This window comes from Colletotrichum chrysophilum (assembly GCF_026319265.1).
Source record: "Colletotrichum chrysophilum strain AFK26 chromosome Unknown scaffold_200, whole genome shotgun sequence".
In the NCBI taxonomy this organism is placed as follows: Eukaryota; Fungi; Ascomycota; class Sordariomycetes; order Glomerellales; family Glomerellaceae; genus Colletotrichum; species Colletotrichum chrysophilum.
This window is the reverse complement of record NW_026517487.1, coordinates 1-13,691: the sequence shown is the minus strand read 5'-3', so window position 1 is coordinate 13,691 and position 13,691 is coordinate 1. Positions and strand designations below refer to the sequence as shown.

Here is a 13,691-nt window from a genome sequence, read left to right as displayed (position 1 = left end):
ACATATCCGCCCTTACCTGCGGGCGAGACCCTTACTGCCTGCCTTACCGTGTGAGGTGCTGTTTCTTTCGATTCTGACTGCATGACACCGCCGATGCCGATGGTCCGTACCTAATAGATATGTCAACTTCTAGTCATGTCTGACGCCTTGCGAAACCAAGACAGACCATCAGCTGGCAATCCCACGAACTGCATCCCACCGACGACCGTGGCAGAGTTGAGTAGTTGCACCTCGAGGTGAGTTGCGGATCTGGTGAATCCGGTGGTGTGTCTGAGAAACAACCAGACCCGTTGTATTACTGGCGCCGGCCGCGACTGTCTGAGCTAGACCCGAAGCTGCCACCATCAGATGATGCAGATTTACCTGTTTCCCATCATCGGCGGGAAGCACGGTGTGATGGGTGGCATCATGTACCTCGGTGCCGGTCACCTCGGAAGGGAAAGGTCCCTGAGGTACCCCTCTCGCGCATGCGGTTAGCAGACTCATCAGTGACACACAGATGTTGGAGGACTCACAGGGCCCAGCGCGCAGCCATGGATGGATGGAATGGAATGACGGCGGGGGGAGGGCGATCTACGAGCAGGGATCACTGCCCACCTCAAGGTGAGCCCTGGGTGGTGTGTGCGAGCGGACGGACCTAACCCCACCCAATACATCACTCTGGAGTCCTGCCTTCGGGACCTGTGGAGCGACAAGCAGCTGCTGGGCAGCATTTTGCAGCAGTTGACGTCCTGTTCCCCTCGCCCCCTACCCCTCCAAGGTCGTGGTGCTTTGTTCCTCACCTCGACCTTGCGCACCTGCGTGTCTCGCCCTACACGCCATTAAAAAAGTCTCGGTCGTCATTCGTCATAAGCCCACCCGCCGCTGGGCCTGGGCGTTGCACCCAGATCCATGATCAAAATCCTCCAAGTGAATGAGTGCCACCCAAACACCCTTTTTCTTAATATTCATCCGCCTACCACCCACCACCACCTCTACTGTACCCTCCACAACTTTTGTTTTCTCCGTTGCCCTAATTTAAATCCCCAAACTCCTACCTCCGATACTTTGCGATTACTGTTATAATAACGACATTCCCACATCCTCTCATGGATTGTGGATAGCAAATCTACGAAAGCTCTCACACACGGCATCGTCTCCCAGCAGTCTCGATTCACGTACAAGAACAAAAGAACCTAGTTCGCAGTCACTCGGCACATATAAAACTCTAGGTCTTCTCTTCGAGAAGTACCGCGCACATTCAACTACCTCTACATCTCAGCTTGCAACCGACCCCCCCGAAGTCGCAAACATGCACGATCTTAGACTCAAGGTTCTCCGCGAGAGCGGCAAGACTGTCTCCAAAAAAGCGCGATCGCGCCCCGAATCTGCCAGGGCGTCCATGAGAAATTCTCCCAACATCTCTCCCTCCCACTCACAAATCAACTCTCCCGCGCACTCACGCGCCGGCAGCCGCTATGCCTCCGAGGACGAAGCGAGCGACGACGAGTACGACGACAACATGACCATGAGCACACTGTCCAACGGAACCGACTCCGGCGACGAGGGCATTGGCGGCGCATCTGACGCCTCATGGGCGACCCTCCTGCAAGATCGCATCGTCGAGTTGCAAGATCGTAAGCGAACAAACACCAAGGGTCGCGAGACCACTCTTATGTCGTACCTTCACCTCGTCAAGCACCACTACGGCGGACGCCAAATCAGCGGCTCAATAAATGAGATCGTTTCGGCTCTCATGAAGAATATCAGGTCCGGAGGCAGCACTGTGGAGCGCATTTACTCTCTGAAGTCACTTCAGGCAACGCTGTTGACGTCACCCTCAGAAGTGCTGTTTGACGACATTTACCCACAACTGGAGAAGACATGCGAAGACGATGAAGACAGCGATGTCAAGGCGGCCGCGATCTGGGCTATGGCTATCGCAACGCTTTACGCCGGCGGAAGCGAAGAGGCCGCGAGCGAGTTCCTCGAATACATTGTCACCATCGTAGAGAGCGATGGTGAATCCATCAGTGCGGCCGACAGCGGCGAAGTAGTCACCGCTGCGTTAGAATCCTGGGTCTTCGTCGCCAGCCAAATCGACGACATCACCGAGAACGTATACACAGCCATCGACGCATTCGTGGAACAACTCGACAGCACAGACGTTGACGTACAAACAAGCGCCGGTTTCAATATCGCCTTCATTTTCGAGGCCGCACGGGACCTGGAAGAAGAGACGGGCGAGCCAATGAATCTACAGTACGATCCCAAGCGATTGATCAGCCGCATGCGCGAAGCATCAAAGCTCTCAGTGAAGCAGACCTCCCGCAAGGACAGACGTCACCTGCGCAAACAGTTCGCCAGCATTGTTACTTCACTAGAGCACGGCAAGGGGCCCGGATTCTCGACCGCCGGTCGCCCCTCATTCAACCCGCACACCGGAGGCACGAGGGCAGAGCCTGGCCGCAGAAATGACGACGACGATGACATGAGCGGTTTCGGGTATCGCGAGAAGTTGCGCCTGGGCTCTACGGTTGTGCTGATCGACTCATGGTCCCTCATGGCGAGAGTGGAAGCGGCGCGCGTCGTCCTCGGTGGTGGATTGCCAACTCACTTCAACGAGAACCCAGCGGTGGCGGAGCTTCTCGGTGGCGCCGAGAAGGAGGAAACGGCTCAGACTTATTCGCTGCATCCCCGAGACGCCAAGAAGATGAGAAGATAGAAAGCAGACAAGGCTAGGAAATGCAGGAGGAACAAGAAGAGTCACACGGCTGGACGTCATGGTTTCCTATGTCATTCCTTTTGTGCCGATAGACGAGGAATCATTAGGGAGAAACGGACAAACGGCATCTGGCATTGGCATCGTAGTAATACACAGATGCAAAGACGAGAAGAGAGGCGGAAGATACCACAGAGCGGGCGGGCCCTCGGATAGCATTATTTTTACACCTACAATACACCTTTACAGGACAAAGTTTCCAAGAATCATTTCCATGATGTGATATCTCTTTTTCACAGTAGTGTTCTTTCTCATGACGGAGGCAATCAAGGGAGTCGCAGACGTGCCTGGCAAGAAAGCCACTGATGCAGCTCTCCGCCGGAGGCGCATCCACGGGGTGACACGGCAGAGCCGATCTATCCCCTCGGTACGACGGGTCGGACAAGGCTGGGGGCACCAATCAAGGTGTGAGGCATAAGGGGGAGAAAGCCGACGGTGGTTGAATTTTGTTCCACGGGAGGTGAGTGGTGCAAACGGGAGCGTCTGGTCACTCTGTTGTGACGAATCCTCATGCTTGAGGGATGCTGTCTATCTATCCACAGGACATTTCTGAAAACCTACCGAGCTCGGGTCCATTTGGAAAGACCACCTGGGGCAGGAGTTCATCCTGCGTCATGCACAGTATTTTCCTGGGTAGAATATTTCGGGGCTTTTGCTGTAGATGCAGCATGTCGGGCATGCCGTGATGTTCGGGTGCAGAGGCGAAGGGGAGCGGGGGCAGGTGCGTGAGTGTGAAAACATGGCAAAAGAGGATGCGGACGTGGACAGGGACGAAGAGCTTCATTTGCTGATATTGGGGCGCCGGGTATGTGCCTCTCTTGAAGAGGGTGATTTGGACGGCGGTGACTGGACGGAGGTAGCGGGGTTGGGTTGAAGGTGCAAACGGCCGGCCGGGGCCTGGGCCGCCGGAGGATGGGCTTGTCCCGATGGACGCGGGGCTGTTGCCACCGTTGGGCGGCGGTTAGTACTGCTTATCTCCCATGTGCAGCTGAACTGAGATTCTCATTGGGGTCGACGGCACTAAGCAGGTGTTTGGCGGATTTATTGAAATCGGGGTCACAAGCCTCGGCCAGAGACGTGCTGAGGATGTCCGGATGTCACTCTGCAGAAGGACTGTGTCCCAGACATGAGTTCGGCGCCACCCACGGGTGGCGGATAGACATGCGGTTTCAGGTGCCAGCGGATGAAATGGCATCTCACTTGGCCCGCTGCACTTGGTCCCCATTGATCAGGTTTGGGACTTCTACATGTCCTTGTTATGTCAGCAGCGGCGGCGGCAGCAAGGAAGCAGGACGCAAGTATCCGTATTCGTAGGCGTGTCAGTCAATTTCCAGCCCGTTGACTTCTTGGTAGGAAAACCAAAAAAGAAGCAACCGGGAGGAAGAACCTTAGCTCCCCATTTTTGTTTCCTTATTCTCTTTTTGCGCCCTGCTAGTGGCTGATCATTCTCCACGAGTCTCCTCCCGTCGTCCAGGCAAAAATGTGACGCCCGAGCTTTCGCCTCCACTCAGGTCGCCAACTGTGGGGGCCCGTCGGGTTTGATTGCTGACAGGGGATCCTTTTTGAGCGCAGGGGAAGAGGGGCGGAGGGGATTTGGAGGGGCTGGGGGAGTGAGAGAGTGAGTGAAAGAGACAGGAAAGTGGGATGATTGCGATCTGTTTGGCGGGGTGGCTGGGGGTGAGAAGCCGAGGGGGTTTCGGGAGGAGAAGACAAACAGGTGAGTTTTGGGACAGAAGAACCAACGGAGGGAGAGAATGCCAAATTGAAGCTGCGAAGATGAAGAATTGGGTCTCGAGGTTTGAACGTTTGAGCTAAGTTGTTGCTTGACTACCTTAAGGTAAGGTAGGGTCGAGGGGTGAGCAGACGGATTGTGAAGTGAGCTGCTGCTGTTGGGTGAGCGAGGTGGAGGAGACGTAACGTGCGGGCAGGGTTGGCTGCTGCGGGAGAAGAGACGGTGAAGGGCAAGGGAAGCCACGCCTTTGCCGTCGATGAGAAGCAGTCGGATCGTTCATCTGCTGGAGCAGCACCCTCATGCAAGGCCCTTTTCACACGCCCCAAGCATGCGGCGGCAATTGGCCCGTCTCCCGGTGCCTTCCCAGCTCTTTTCGGGAAGGGAGCGAGGGACAACTCATCAAGCACCTCCACCCTCGTGGGACAAGAGCCCATCTGTTGGTCCGTCACAGTCGCACCCGTTTTTAGCTTCTTGGATTCTGGAGTGTACCTTCTGATCTCTGACCACGAAAGCAGAGGGCATCTCACCCGTAAGTCTGAGGTTTTGGGAGGACCTAGGGTTCTCTTCTCCGCTCGCCTCAGAGAGTTCCGAGTGTCTGTCTGTCAGTCGACCAGTGTTCCCAGCCAGCCCAAGAGCAGCGCAGCGCAGCGCAGCCCAAAGAACCAGAAACACCCCGCCCAGCCCAGCCCGCTCCCGCGCTCACCTTACCAACTTGAGAAGTTGAGATGACGACGGGTACCTCTAGCGCCCATAGATTGCCGCGACGTTGATCTTGTACCGCAATAACAAAGCCTCATAAGCTTGGACGAGCCGGGGGAGGCCCTGTAGGCCGCAAACCACAGAAACCCAAGAGTCAGACGCGAGACGCCGTCACAGACAGAGGCAGAAGAGCCCGACGAAGCGTCCATCTGTTAGTTGCGTTCCCCCTCCCTCGAGCCTGCTTCCCTGTCACTTTTGTCCCTTCTGCCCTTCAAGCTTGTGCCTGTGTGCTGTGCTGCCTTGCATCATCCCAGACTGTGAACCTGTCCATCGCTGTCACTATCGCCGCCGTCTACCTCGACCCCCGGTGCTGCCCGTCGTTTGTCTGTCACCTTCTCTCTCTTCTTTCTCACCTCGTCGCTTGCGCCTCTATTATCGACCACCGTTTGCTACAACCCGACCTTCTCAAAAACTGTTTCCACACTTTCGTTCTCGACTTGATATTCTCTTCGATTTCTGTTTCAGCGTCTAGCGACAGCCTCGACGTCGGAGGAGCAAAAAGTGTAAAACAAGAAATTAAAAAAATAAAGCGAGTCGCAAAATCAAAGGAGGCACTACCCCTGGAGCTTACCTGCCTCTCTGGTTCAGCTTCAAGATCCGCAACTGGGGCAACCACCAGCCCAGCCACCCCAGTTTGGGAACCGCCAACCTTACCTGACCTCACCTCGCACTGCACCTCGACCACTCGGCCTTTCCCTTGCGCCATCATACACTGCTGCTCTGCTGCACGCATTTTCCCTCACTTTTTTCACCACCTAATATTCCTCTTGGTTGCTTTTTTCATTGCTGTGCGTGTGGCATCAGCGGCCACATACCGCATTTTTTCTTCTACTTTTGCCTCTTGACATTCACCCCCCTCTTTGCGCGCAAACATCGCCGGATCGCAACGGCCCCCAACAAACGGCGTGAGCTCGCCTCGCTTCGCCTGCCTGCCCAGCTTATCGCCCAGCCCGCCCAGTTTTTTTTTTTTTTTTTTTCCCGCAGTAACGAACTGCTCCTGATGTCTTGAACGGCGAACCGGCACCCACAACAAACCCTTGCCCGCCTGCTTCGGCAACCCACTCACACTCACCTCTCCCTCTTCCCTCTTCCTTCTTTCCTTGATCCAAGGGGAAGGACAAGAGAAAGCAAAGAAGAGAGGTGTGTGAGCCGCAGTACGAGAGGCACTCGTCTTCCGCGCCCGCGCAACACCACCCGCTCCGTCGCCGAGGCCTCGAGCTGTTCACCACACAATGGGTGTTGACTCGAACAAGCCTCCTCCACTCCCTGCCCCGACCGAGACCGACTCCATCACCCCCACCGAATTGGCGACCGATGTGTCCAGGCCAAACGACGAATCTTCCCACTACTCTCTCCCCTCAGACGGCACTCCCGTCACCATCAAAACCCGCGGCCACAGAGCCAATCGCTCCCAGACCTCGTTGTTGATCGAGTATTTCGAGGGTGGCAAGCCTGGCGACTCCAGCTCCGTCAGCCGTAAGCCCAGCGTCCGCGTGCGCTTGACACCGTCAAAGAAGCACCGCCACGACCACATCCAGATCACCGAGACCAAGAGCAGCAGCGTCCGCAAGGCCTCGCTGACCCGTCGTGTACAACAACCCTCCATCACAACCCCGTCCCATCTGGACGTCGAAGCCCTCGAGGGCGAGGACGGAGAGAGTATGCGATCCTACGCCTCCGCCACCGAAGAGTCCAATGTGTCCAAAAACCCCATCGACATCGAGATCGACCGCAGCGGACGTCGTCGAAGACCAGCGAGCCCGTTGATCCCAGACGTCGACGCTGCACACGAATCTACTTACCTGCCTCCAAACCTTTCCGAGATCTCGGCCATTCCTAATGACAGCTTCCTAGACGGCTCTCCCGGCTCGACCGTCTTGACAAAATCGTCCGAGACTAGACGCAGCAAGAGTTCGACTCGAGGTGGCGAGATGGCTGCCGGTGTTGCTGGCGCAATGGCTGGTGCTGCTGCTGCCGACCAAGTGAGGAGCAAAAAGAGACACAGCGGTGAGAGGCGAGTCTCTGGTGAGAAGTTGAAGGATAAAGACCGCAAGCACCGCTCAAGTAAAAGCCGAACAAGCAGCATCAGCGAAAAGCAATCCGAGGCTGGAACGCGATCGCCTAGGCGACGCTCTAGCCGCAATCACGTTGACTCGCTCGTGTCTGGGGCAGATTCCAGCGTTTTATCATCCAGCATTTCTCCCAGCCATCGCTCGTATGATCAGAGCTCTGTCCGCTCTGGAGCCTCCAAGTCTTCCATCAACAACCCCAAATTGTTGGAAACCGTCGAGGACGCCATTCGCCGACTGATCCTGCCGGAATTGAGTGCTCTGAAGCGCGAGCAAAGCAAGCGCGAAAGTCGTCGCAGCTCTCTTACCTCCACCGGCACAGGCACATCCCTTTCTCGGGAGGACCTGGGGGTCGACCGACGCAGATCCGACAAGCGCAGCGAATCTGGCCGCGACAGTCGTCACAGAGAGCGCAGAGATCGCGAGGCCCGGCATGAATACACCGAGTCACCTCGCAGCATCGCCGAGTCTGTTGAGGGAGAGTCAGTACTGTCAGTCGATGACACTCCACGACGAAGCAATGGAGCGCTCAAGGCTGCCGCAGGAGGTGCAGCTGTCGCTGGCCTTGCTGCGGCCGCGTTGGATGCAACCTCGCCACCAGCCGACGACAGAAGACAGCGCAGAAGACGGCGTGCGGATGGATCAGCTAGGAGCCGCAGCTTGGGTCGTGAGAAGTACAACGAAGAGTTTGAGGAGGAAGAGGTCCCTGCACCACCAATGCCCTTGATGAGTGAGATCAATCCTTCAGAGATGACTCGCACCTCAATTCTGTCGGTAGATTCCCTCGCCGACCGCCCTCACTCCGCCATGGAAGAGAAGGCTGTTATTCAGGAGGTTGCCAGGGGCAATGCTGCTTCTGCCGCATCAACGCCAACACCTACCCAGACGCCAGCAGCTCAAACACCAACTTCCAATTTGCAAATTCTGGGCACGAAACACGCCAACGTGTCGCATGGTGATTTGAGAGAGCTGTCCCGCACCAGGACCGGAGAACTCACCGAGCAGCGTGAGGTAGACGATTACAGCAGCCCCAACCAGTCGCGGATCGATGATTATGACGACTACGATGACCGAAGCCGTGTGGATGGTGACGGCGACTATGACGATTCCAACGAGTTCGACTACTACAACACCCAGGATGTACCGCCTCCTCTAAAGTATGTCCCGTACCAACCCGAACGCCGCGGCCTGAGCCCCATCTACAGTGTTTCTGGATACACTGAGGCTGGAAGTGAGACCGCTGCTCAGCGTGATTCCCGAATGTCGCATGGCACTGCATCACCGACAAAGTCCCACCCCTCTCAACCGGACATGAGAGCTTTGTCTCCTTCGTCATCGATACCCAGCAACGTAATGGGCAGAGGCTTCGACGAACAATCTGAATTCAGCGTCATAGAACCCGGTCACGGCTTCCCCAACAGCGAGTTGACGCAGAACAGCGAGGCTGGCTACAGACAGAGCGAGCTGACACAGGACAGCGAACCTGGGTACAGGCAGAGCGAGCTTACGCAGGATAGCGAGGCTGGATACAGACAGAGCGAACTCACGCAAGACAGCGAGGCTGGATACAGGAACAGCCAGCTCACGGAGAACAGCGATGCTGGTTACCGCAACAGCCAGTACACCGAAGGCAGTGATGTCTTGGGATCCGGCCAGGCCGTACGCGGTATTATGGCCAACCCCAACATTATCCACGTAGCGAACGGCGTGGAATCGAATGTCGCTTCCTTGATCGACGGGTCCATGCTCGATCAGTCTATCATGACCACTGGATCTGGTTACGAGTACGGAAGGGATTCTCAAGTCTCTTACGGAGACTCCAACGTTTCGTACGATGACCAGCCTAGCAAGCTTAACATTCGATCGCGCGAGGTCAGCCCCGAGAAGGGCTCCGTCGCTAGCCACCGTGAATTCTTCGAGCAGCGTGAGCGTGAGAGCAGCCGGACGCCTACCTCTAGCCGCCAGAGCAGGTCAAGAGAGTTCAATGGAGAGTACGACCTCGATGAGTACGGTAGGAAGGTTGCTCCTTTGAGGTACAAGAACTCCCCATCTACCTCAACAAGACACTCGCCCACGGCTTCCGAGAAGGCGATTGCCGCAGGAGCCGTTGGCGCTGCCGCTGCCGCTCTGAAAGCTGCGAAGGATAGGAAGCAGCCAACTGTTGAAGAAGTCGATGAGGAACAAGACGAGTGGGTTGGTGACGGCATCGGACGAAACAAGTCTTTCAAGCAGCGAACTATGGAGGGACGCGAGCCCAACCACACTCCGGCTCACAGTGTCGACCGCCTCGACTTGGAAGACCAGCCAAAGATGGGTGCTAGTGCCATGCCCGCCTTGCATGATCCCATGCCTGAGGTCGGATACGTCGACGACGACGCCTTGACCAACCCGTCTCTCGTCCGCGAACCCCTTGGCGGTAGCGATAATGACGACCACGGTCACTGGCCTGGAGACGTTACCCCTCGCCAGAGCGATGTCGGCACATTTGAGGAGTACAGTGAAAAGCATGGCCACGGCTTGGGCATGGCCGCCGCCGGTGCTGCCGCAGGGGCTGCTGTCGGTGCAGCTTTGGCTCACCACCGCCAGCCAAGTCAAGAACACGAGGATGAGTGGCGGCGCACATCAGCCGAGCGGAAGCGGGACACTGTCATCACAAACCCGTATGACGGTGCCAGCCCCATTGACAATCCCGACCTCCTCGGCGCCCGTGGCTTCGATGATGCTTACGATGCTCATTACCATGGCAGCCCTGTTCACAAGAACCTGGACGAAGGCTACATCTCCCAGGGCCCCCTTCAATCGCCCAACGGCCAGCCCAAGGGCAAGGCTCTTATGCCTTTTAACGATCCCGGTGCGGAGGATCCCTTCTACATGCCCCAGCACGCGAGGCACCTCAATGGCATGTCTCAGGGCATGGCCTCTCCCATTTACGACGCTTCCACCGGAAACGGGATCGACAGCATCGAGTCCAAGGACATCATCGCTCTTATGCAACATGTAAGTTTGTGAACGATTCCACATTTGAATACGCACTGACATTCTCTAGCTTATGGTCCGCGACGCCCAAAGAAGCGCCCGAGACACTGAAATTCTCGTCACACTCGTCCGTTCCGCAGCTGAGATGCGCAACTCCTTTGAGGACCTCAAGAAGCTCCTTGCCAACACTGAAGACGTCATTATCAAGGAGGTCCAGGAGAACACCGAGGAGACGGTCAAGAACGTTATCGGCGGTCCCCGTCCCTACCCCGGCAGCCTTCCCCCGCGATCCATCAAGGGCCTGAGTGGTGCAGCTTCCCAGCATAGCACCCTTGATGAGACGACCAAGAAGAGTAACTTCTTCCGCAAGGCTCTCAAGGGTCTCAGCAATAAGGGCACAAACGATCTTGGCAGAATTGAGGACATGTTGAACCAGCTTTTGAGCGAGGTCGACACCCTCAAGGCCCAGACTGTGCGACCTGGCGGTGGTCAGTCTTATGAGAATCTTGGCCAAGAGATGCAGTACGAGCAAGACCGCGGTTACGAGCCTGAAGGCCAAGCTGGCACCTCCTCCACAAGCCATGGCTCGGGCATGTCTTCCTTTGCCCAGTCGCGTGGTCCTTCAAAGATGGGATACGAACCCAACCGTATCAGCACGGTCCACGAAGACAATGAGGAGGAATACCACCAGGGTCTGCAGACTCCTAGAAGTGAATTCCAGCGTGCCGACTCCATGCCTCTTAGTACACCTCCCCAACAACCCCACACGCGCAACGCATCAATGAGCAACGAGAACACACCAAAGACGGAGAAGGCGAAGAAGCACAAGTCCCGAGGATCCTCCAGCTGGTTCCCCAAGATTTCCCGGTGGTCTGAGTCGACAGCTACGAGCGTCGGCAAAGCCTTCCGCATGAGCGGTTCCAGCAAGAAAGACCAAGAAGAAGAGTTCCTTCAGCACCCTCCCTCCAGGTCCGGATCCGACTTCTATCAAGATGACTACCAGAGCGACCAGCTGCACTCTGGCTTCTCCCAACAGGACCTCGTTCCTCCCCAGCGGCTTGAGACCGTCCCGCCTGCGCCTGGCACTTACATGACCCCTGAGGATCCCAAATACAAGGCACACCGTAACTCGGTCAACCTCCAGCATCCCCAGCCACGCCAAGGACAGACCGAGAGATTCAAGGCAGCATTGGAGAGCCAAGCCTACGAGTACGACACGCCGATGTCGCCCAACACTGCCGACTGGGCCGGTTCGGCTACCAGTTTGAACCGCTTCCCGGCGAATGCCAACAACCGCTACAGCAATTCCGGCGCTGGCACCGGCGAGTACTGGAACTCGTCCCCTGCAGGTCCTCCTCGGCCCCCTAAGGAGCCCATTGATGACAGGGCCACAACCCCTTCAAGGGCCACAACTCCCTCCAGGGCTACTACGCCTTCCAAGGCCCGCATCTCTAAGCTGGCATCGAAGACCAGTCCTCTCCCCTACAACAGCGTTGAGAGCGGCTATGGCACCGGGCCGGGCACCCAGCCCAGCAACTACACCGACAGCCCCAAGCTGGAGAACCGTAACCTCAACGCCGCTCTTGGCATGCCAACTCGCAGGCCCAGTGGACCCCGGGCCATGACCCCCAAGAGTGCGGAGGAGGAAGCCGCCAGGGAAGAGCGACGTCGCAAGAGAGGTAAGCAGACTGTTACGCATGTTGACCAGAGCTTGTTCTAACATTTCACAGACACTTTTGGCACTGTCGCAAGCAACGAGACCGACACGTTTTAGAAGAAATTTTCCATCGCAACGTCTTTTTATTCGGTACAAGAGAGTGAGCACTGCCACATGAGTTGATGCTACTGGATAGCTTGAACCACATGATCAACCTATAATCATCAGACATATTGAAGCAGATCTGTGCAATCTGCTATAGAAATGGCAGGGAAGGATCTGTCAAGCGGCAACGGACCTAAAAAGGAGAAGAGTCCGGACGGAGGAAGCGGAGGAAACAGAGGGAAAAGGGTTTCGCTACTCGACCTTACGACGACATGACACGCAATTGATGGTCTTGCGTTTGAGCGATGTTTTGAGGGGAGGGAAACAGCGATATGGCCCTTCCCCCCTCAAGTCGAGGCATGAGGATTGGGTTTGAAACGCACATGATGTGAAAGTTGGTTGATACCACATATTTTTCTGGAATCCGGGGGACTGCGTGAGGTATTTCATTGGCAGTCCAAGTTCAGGTAGATACCATAAGGAGGGGACTGTAATTGTAGTCGTGGATAATGGAATTTTCACCCTGCCTTGACAACTTTTGGGCCTTTTGCATGGGAAGTGAATGCGTGATGATGTGGGTTGGCTAATGGGTCTTCTTTCCTGGATTTATCAGCCAGTCTGAATGATGTATGCAGTCGACTGACGGGTATGGCAGGCTGGGCTGGATTAGTCAAGTCCCGCGCGCGCCTGGCGTTATTTGGCGGAAGCCCGCCAGATGCAGACGCGGATGTAAATGCGGACGAAATGCTTTGGTTTTACTAATGCGAGCCGCGCGCATCCTTCGCATACATGCTAGGCGGGGGCATGGAGACGATTGACTACCTGTACCAAGTTATGGTGATTGAATCCTCAGATGCGACGATTGTCTCTCGGTTGTGGATTTCCGAGCACTGCCCTCTGTCTTGGCCGGTCGAGTTGGTGGTATATGGGGGTTTGTCAGCGTGGCTGACTCTCTTTTACCTTGCCCCACGCCCAGATCCGATTTGGTCTTTGGGTGAGGAGAAAGTTAGCAGCACAACGGTGCTGCCTGCGGGCCTCAGCCCCAGGTAACTGCGTTATATAAGCTGCGTGGTTCAAAAAAGAGACTTTTCGAGACTAATTAACAGGGTACTTATAGTAGCTATATTACTATAAATCCCCCTATACTTAATATTACTATATTTTAGCTAATAAAGCTATTTACTATATTAAAGTTCTTAAAATATTTAATTACGCTATATCTAATATTTAATATAAAGTACTATTATTAATAGTAATTAGTATAACTTTAAGATCTTATTAAGTTTAACAGATTACTACTTTATATTATATAATACTAAAAAGAACTATATAAGTATTTAAGAAGTATATTTAAATATTTTAGTAATTATTTAAGTTATTTACTATTAAAATATTAATACTTCTCTTAAAATTAAAATAATATTTAAAAAAGTTTAGCTAGAAACTAATATAATAGTAGAGATCTAAAGTATAATTAAAGTTAACGTGGTTTACCAGTCAGCGGCGAATATCAGTCAGCGGCGAGCTTTTTCCCACCCTTGCTATAATATTAAGCATTTCTCACCTACAACACATTGAATTAACTATTCGTTTTCGCCATTTGAATCATTTGATGATTCCACATCTTTGGAA

At 54.9% G+C, this 13,691-nt stretch overlaps 2 protein-coding genes across 2 annotated transcripts; both read left to right on the top strand.

The window, feature by feature from the left end:
* Nucleotides 1-1,291: 1,291 nt before the first annotated feature.
* COL26b_012997 (uncharacterized protein) lies at nucleotides 1,292-2,704 on the top strand (the record flags this gene model as incomplete). Its single annotated transcript, XM_053185625.1, has 1 exon — nucleotides 1,292-2,704. One exon carries the CDS (start codon nucleotides 1,292-1,294, stop codon nucleotides 2,702-2,704), a length of 1,413 nt encoding a protein of 470 aa, XP_053030418.1.
* A 3,780-nt stretch (nucleotides 2,705-6,484) lies between these two features.
* COL26b_012996 (uncharacterized protein) lies at nucleotides 6,485-12,071 on the top strand (the record flags this gene model as incomplete). The annotated part of the gene is made up of 3 exons (XM_053185624.1): nucleotides 6,485-10,318; nucleotides 10,368-11,976; nucleotides 12,028-12,071. The coding sequence occupies 3 exons, from the start codon at nucleotides 6,485-6,487 to the stop codon at nucleotides 12,069-12,071; spliced, it is 5,487 nt and encodes a 1,828-aa protein (XP_053030417.1).
* Nucleotides 12,072-13,691: the final 1,620 nt, after the last annotated feature.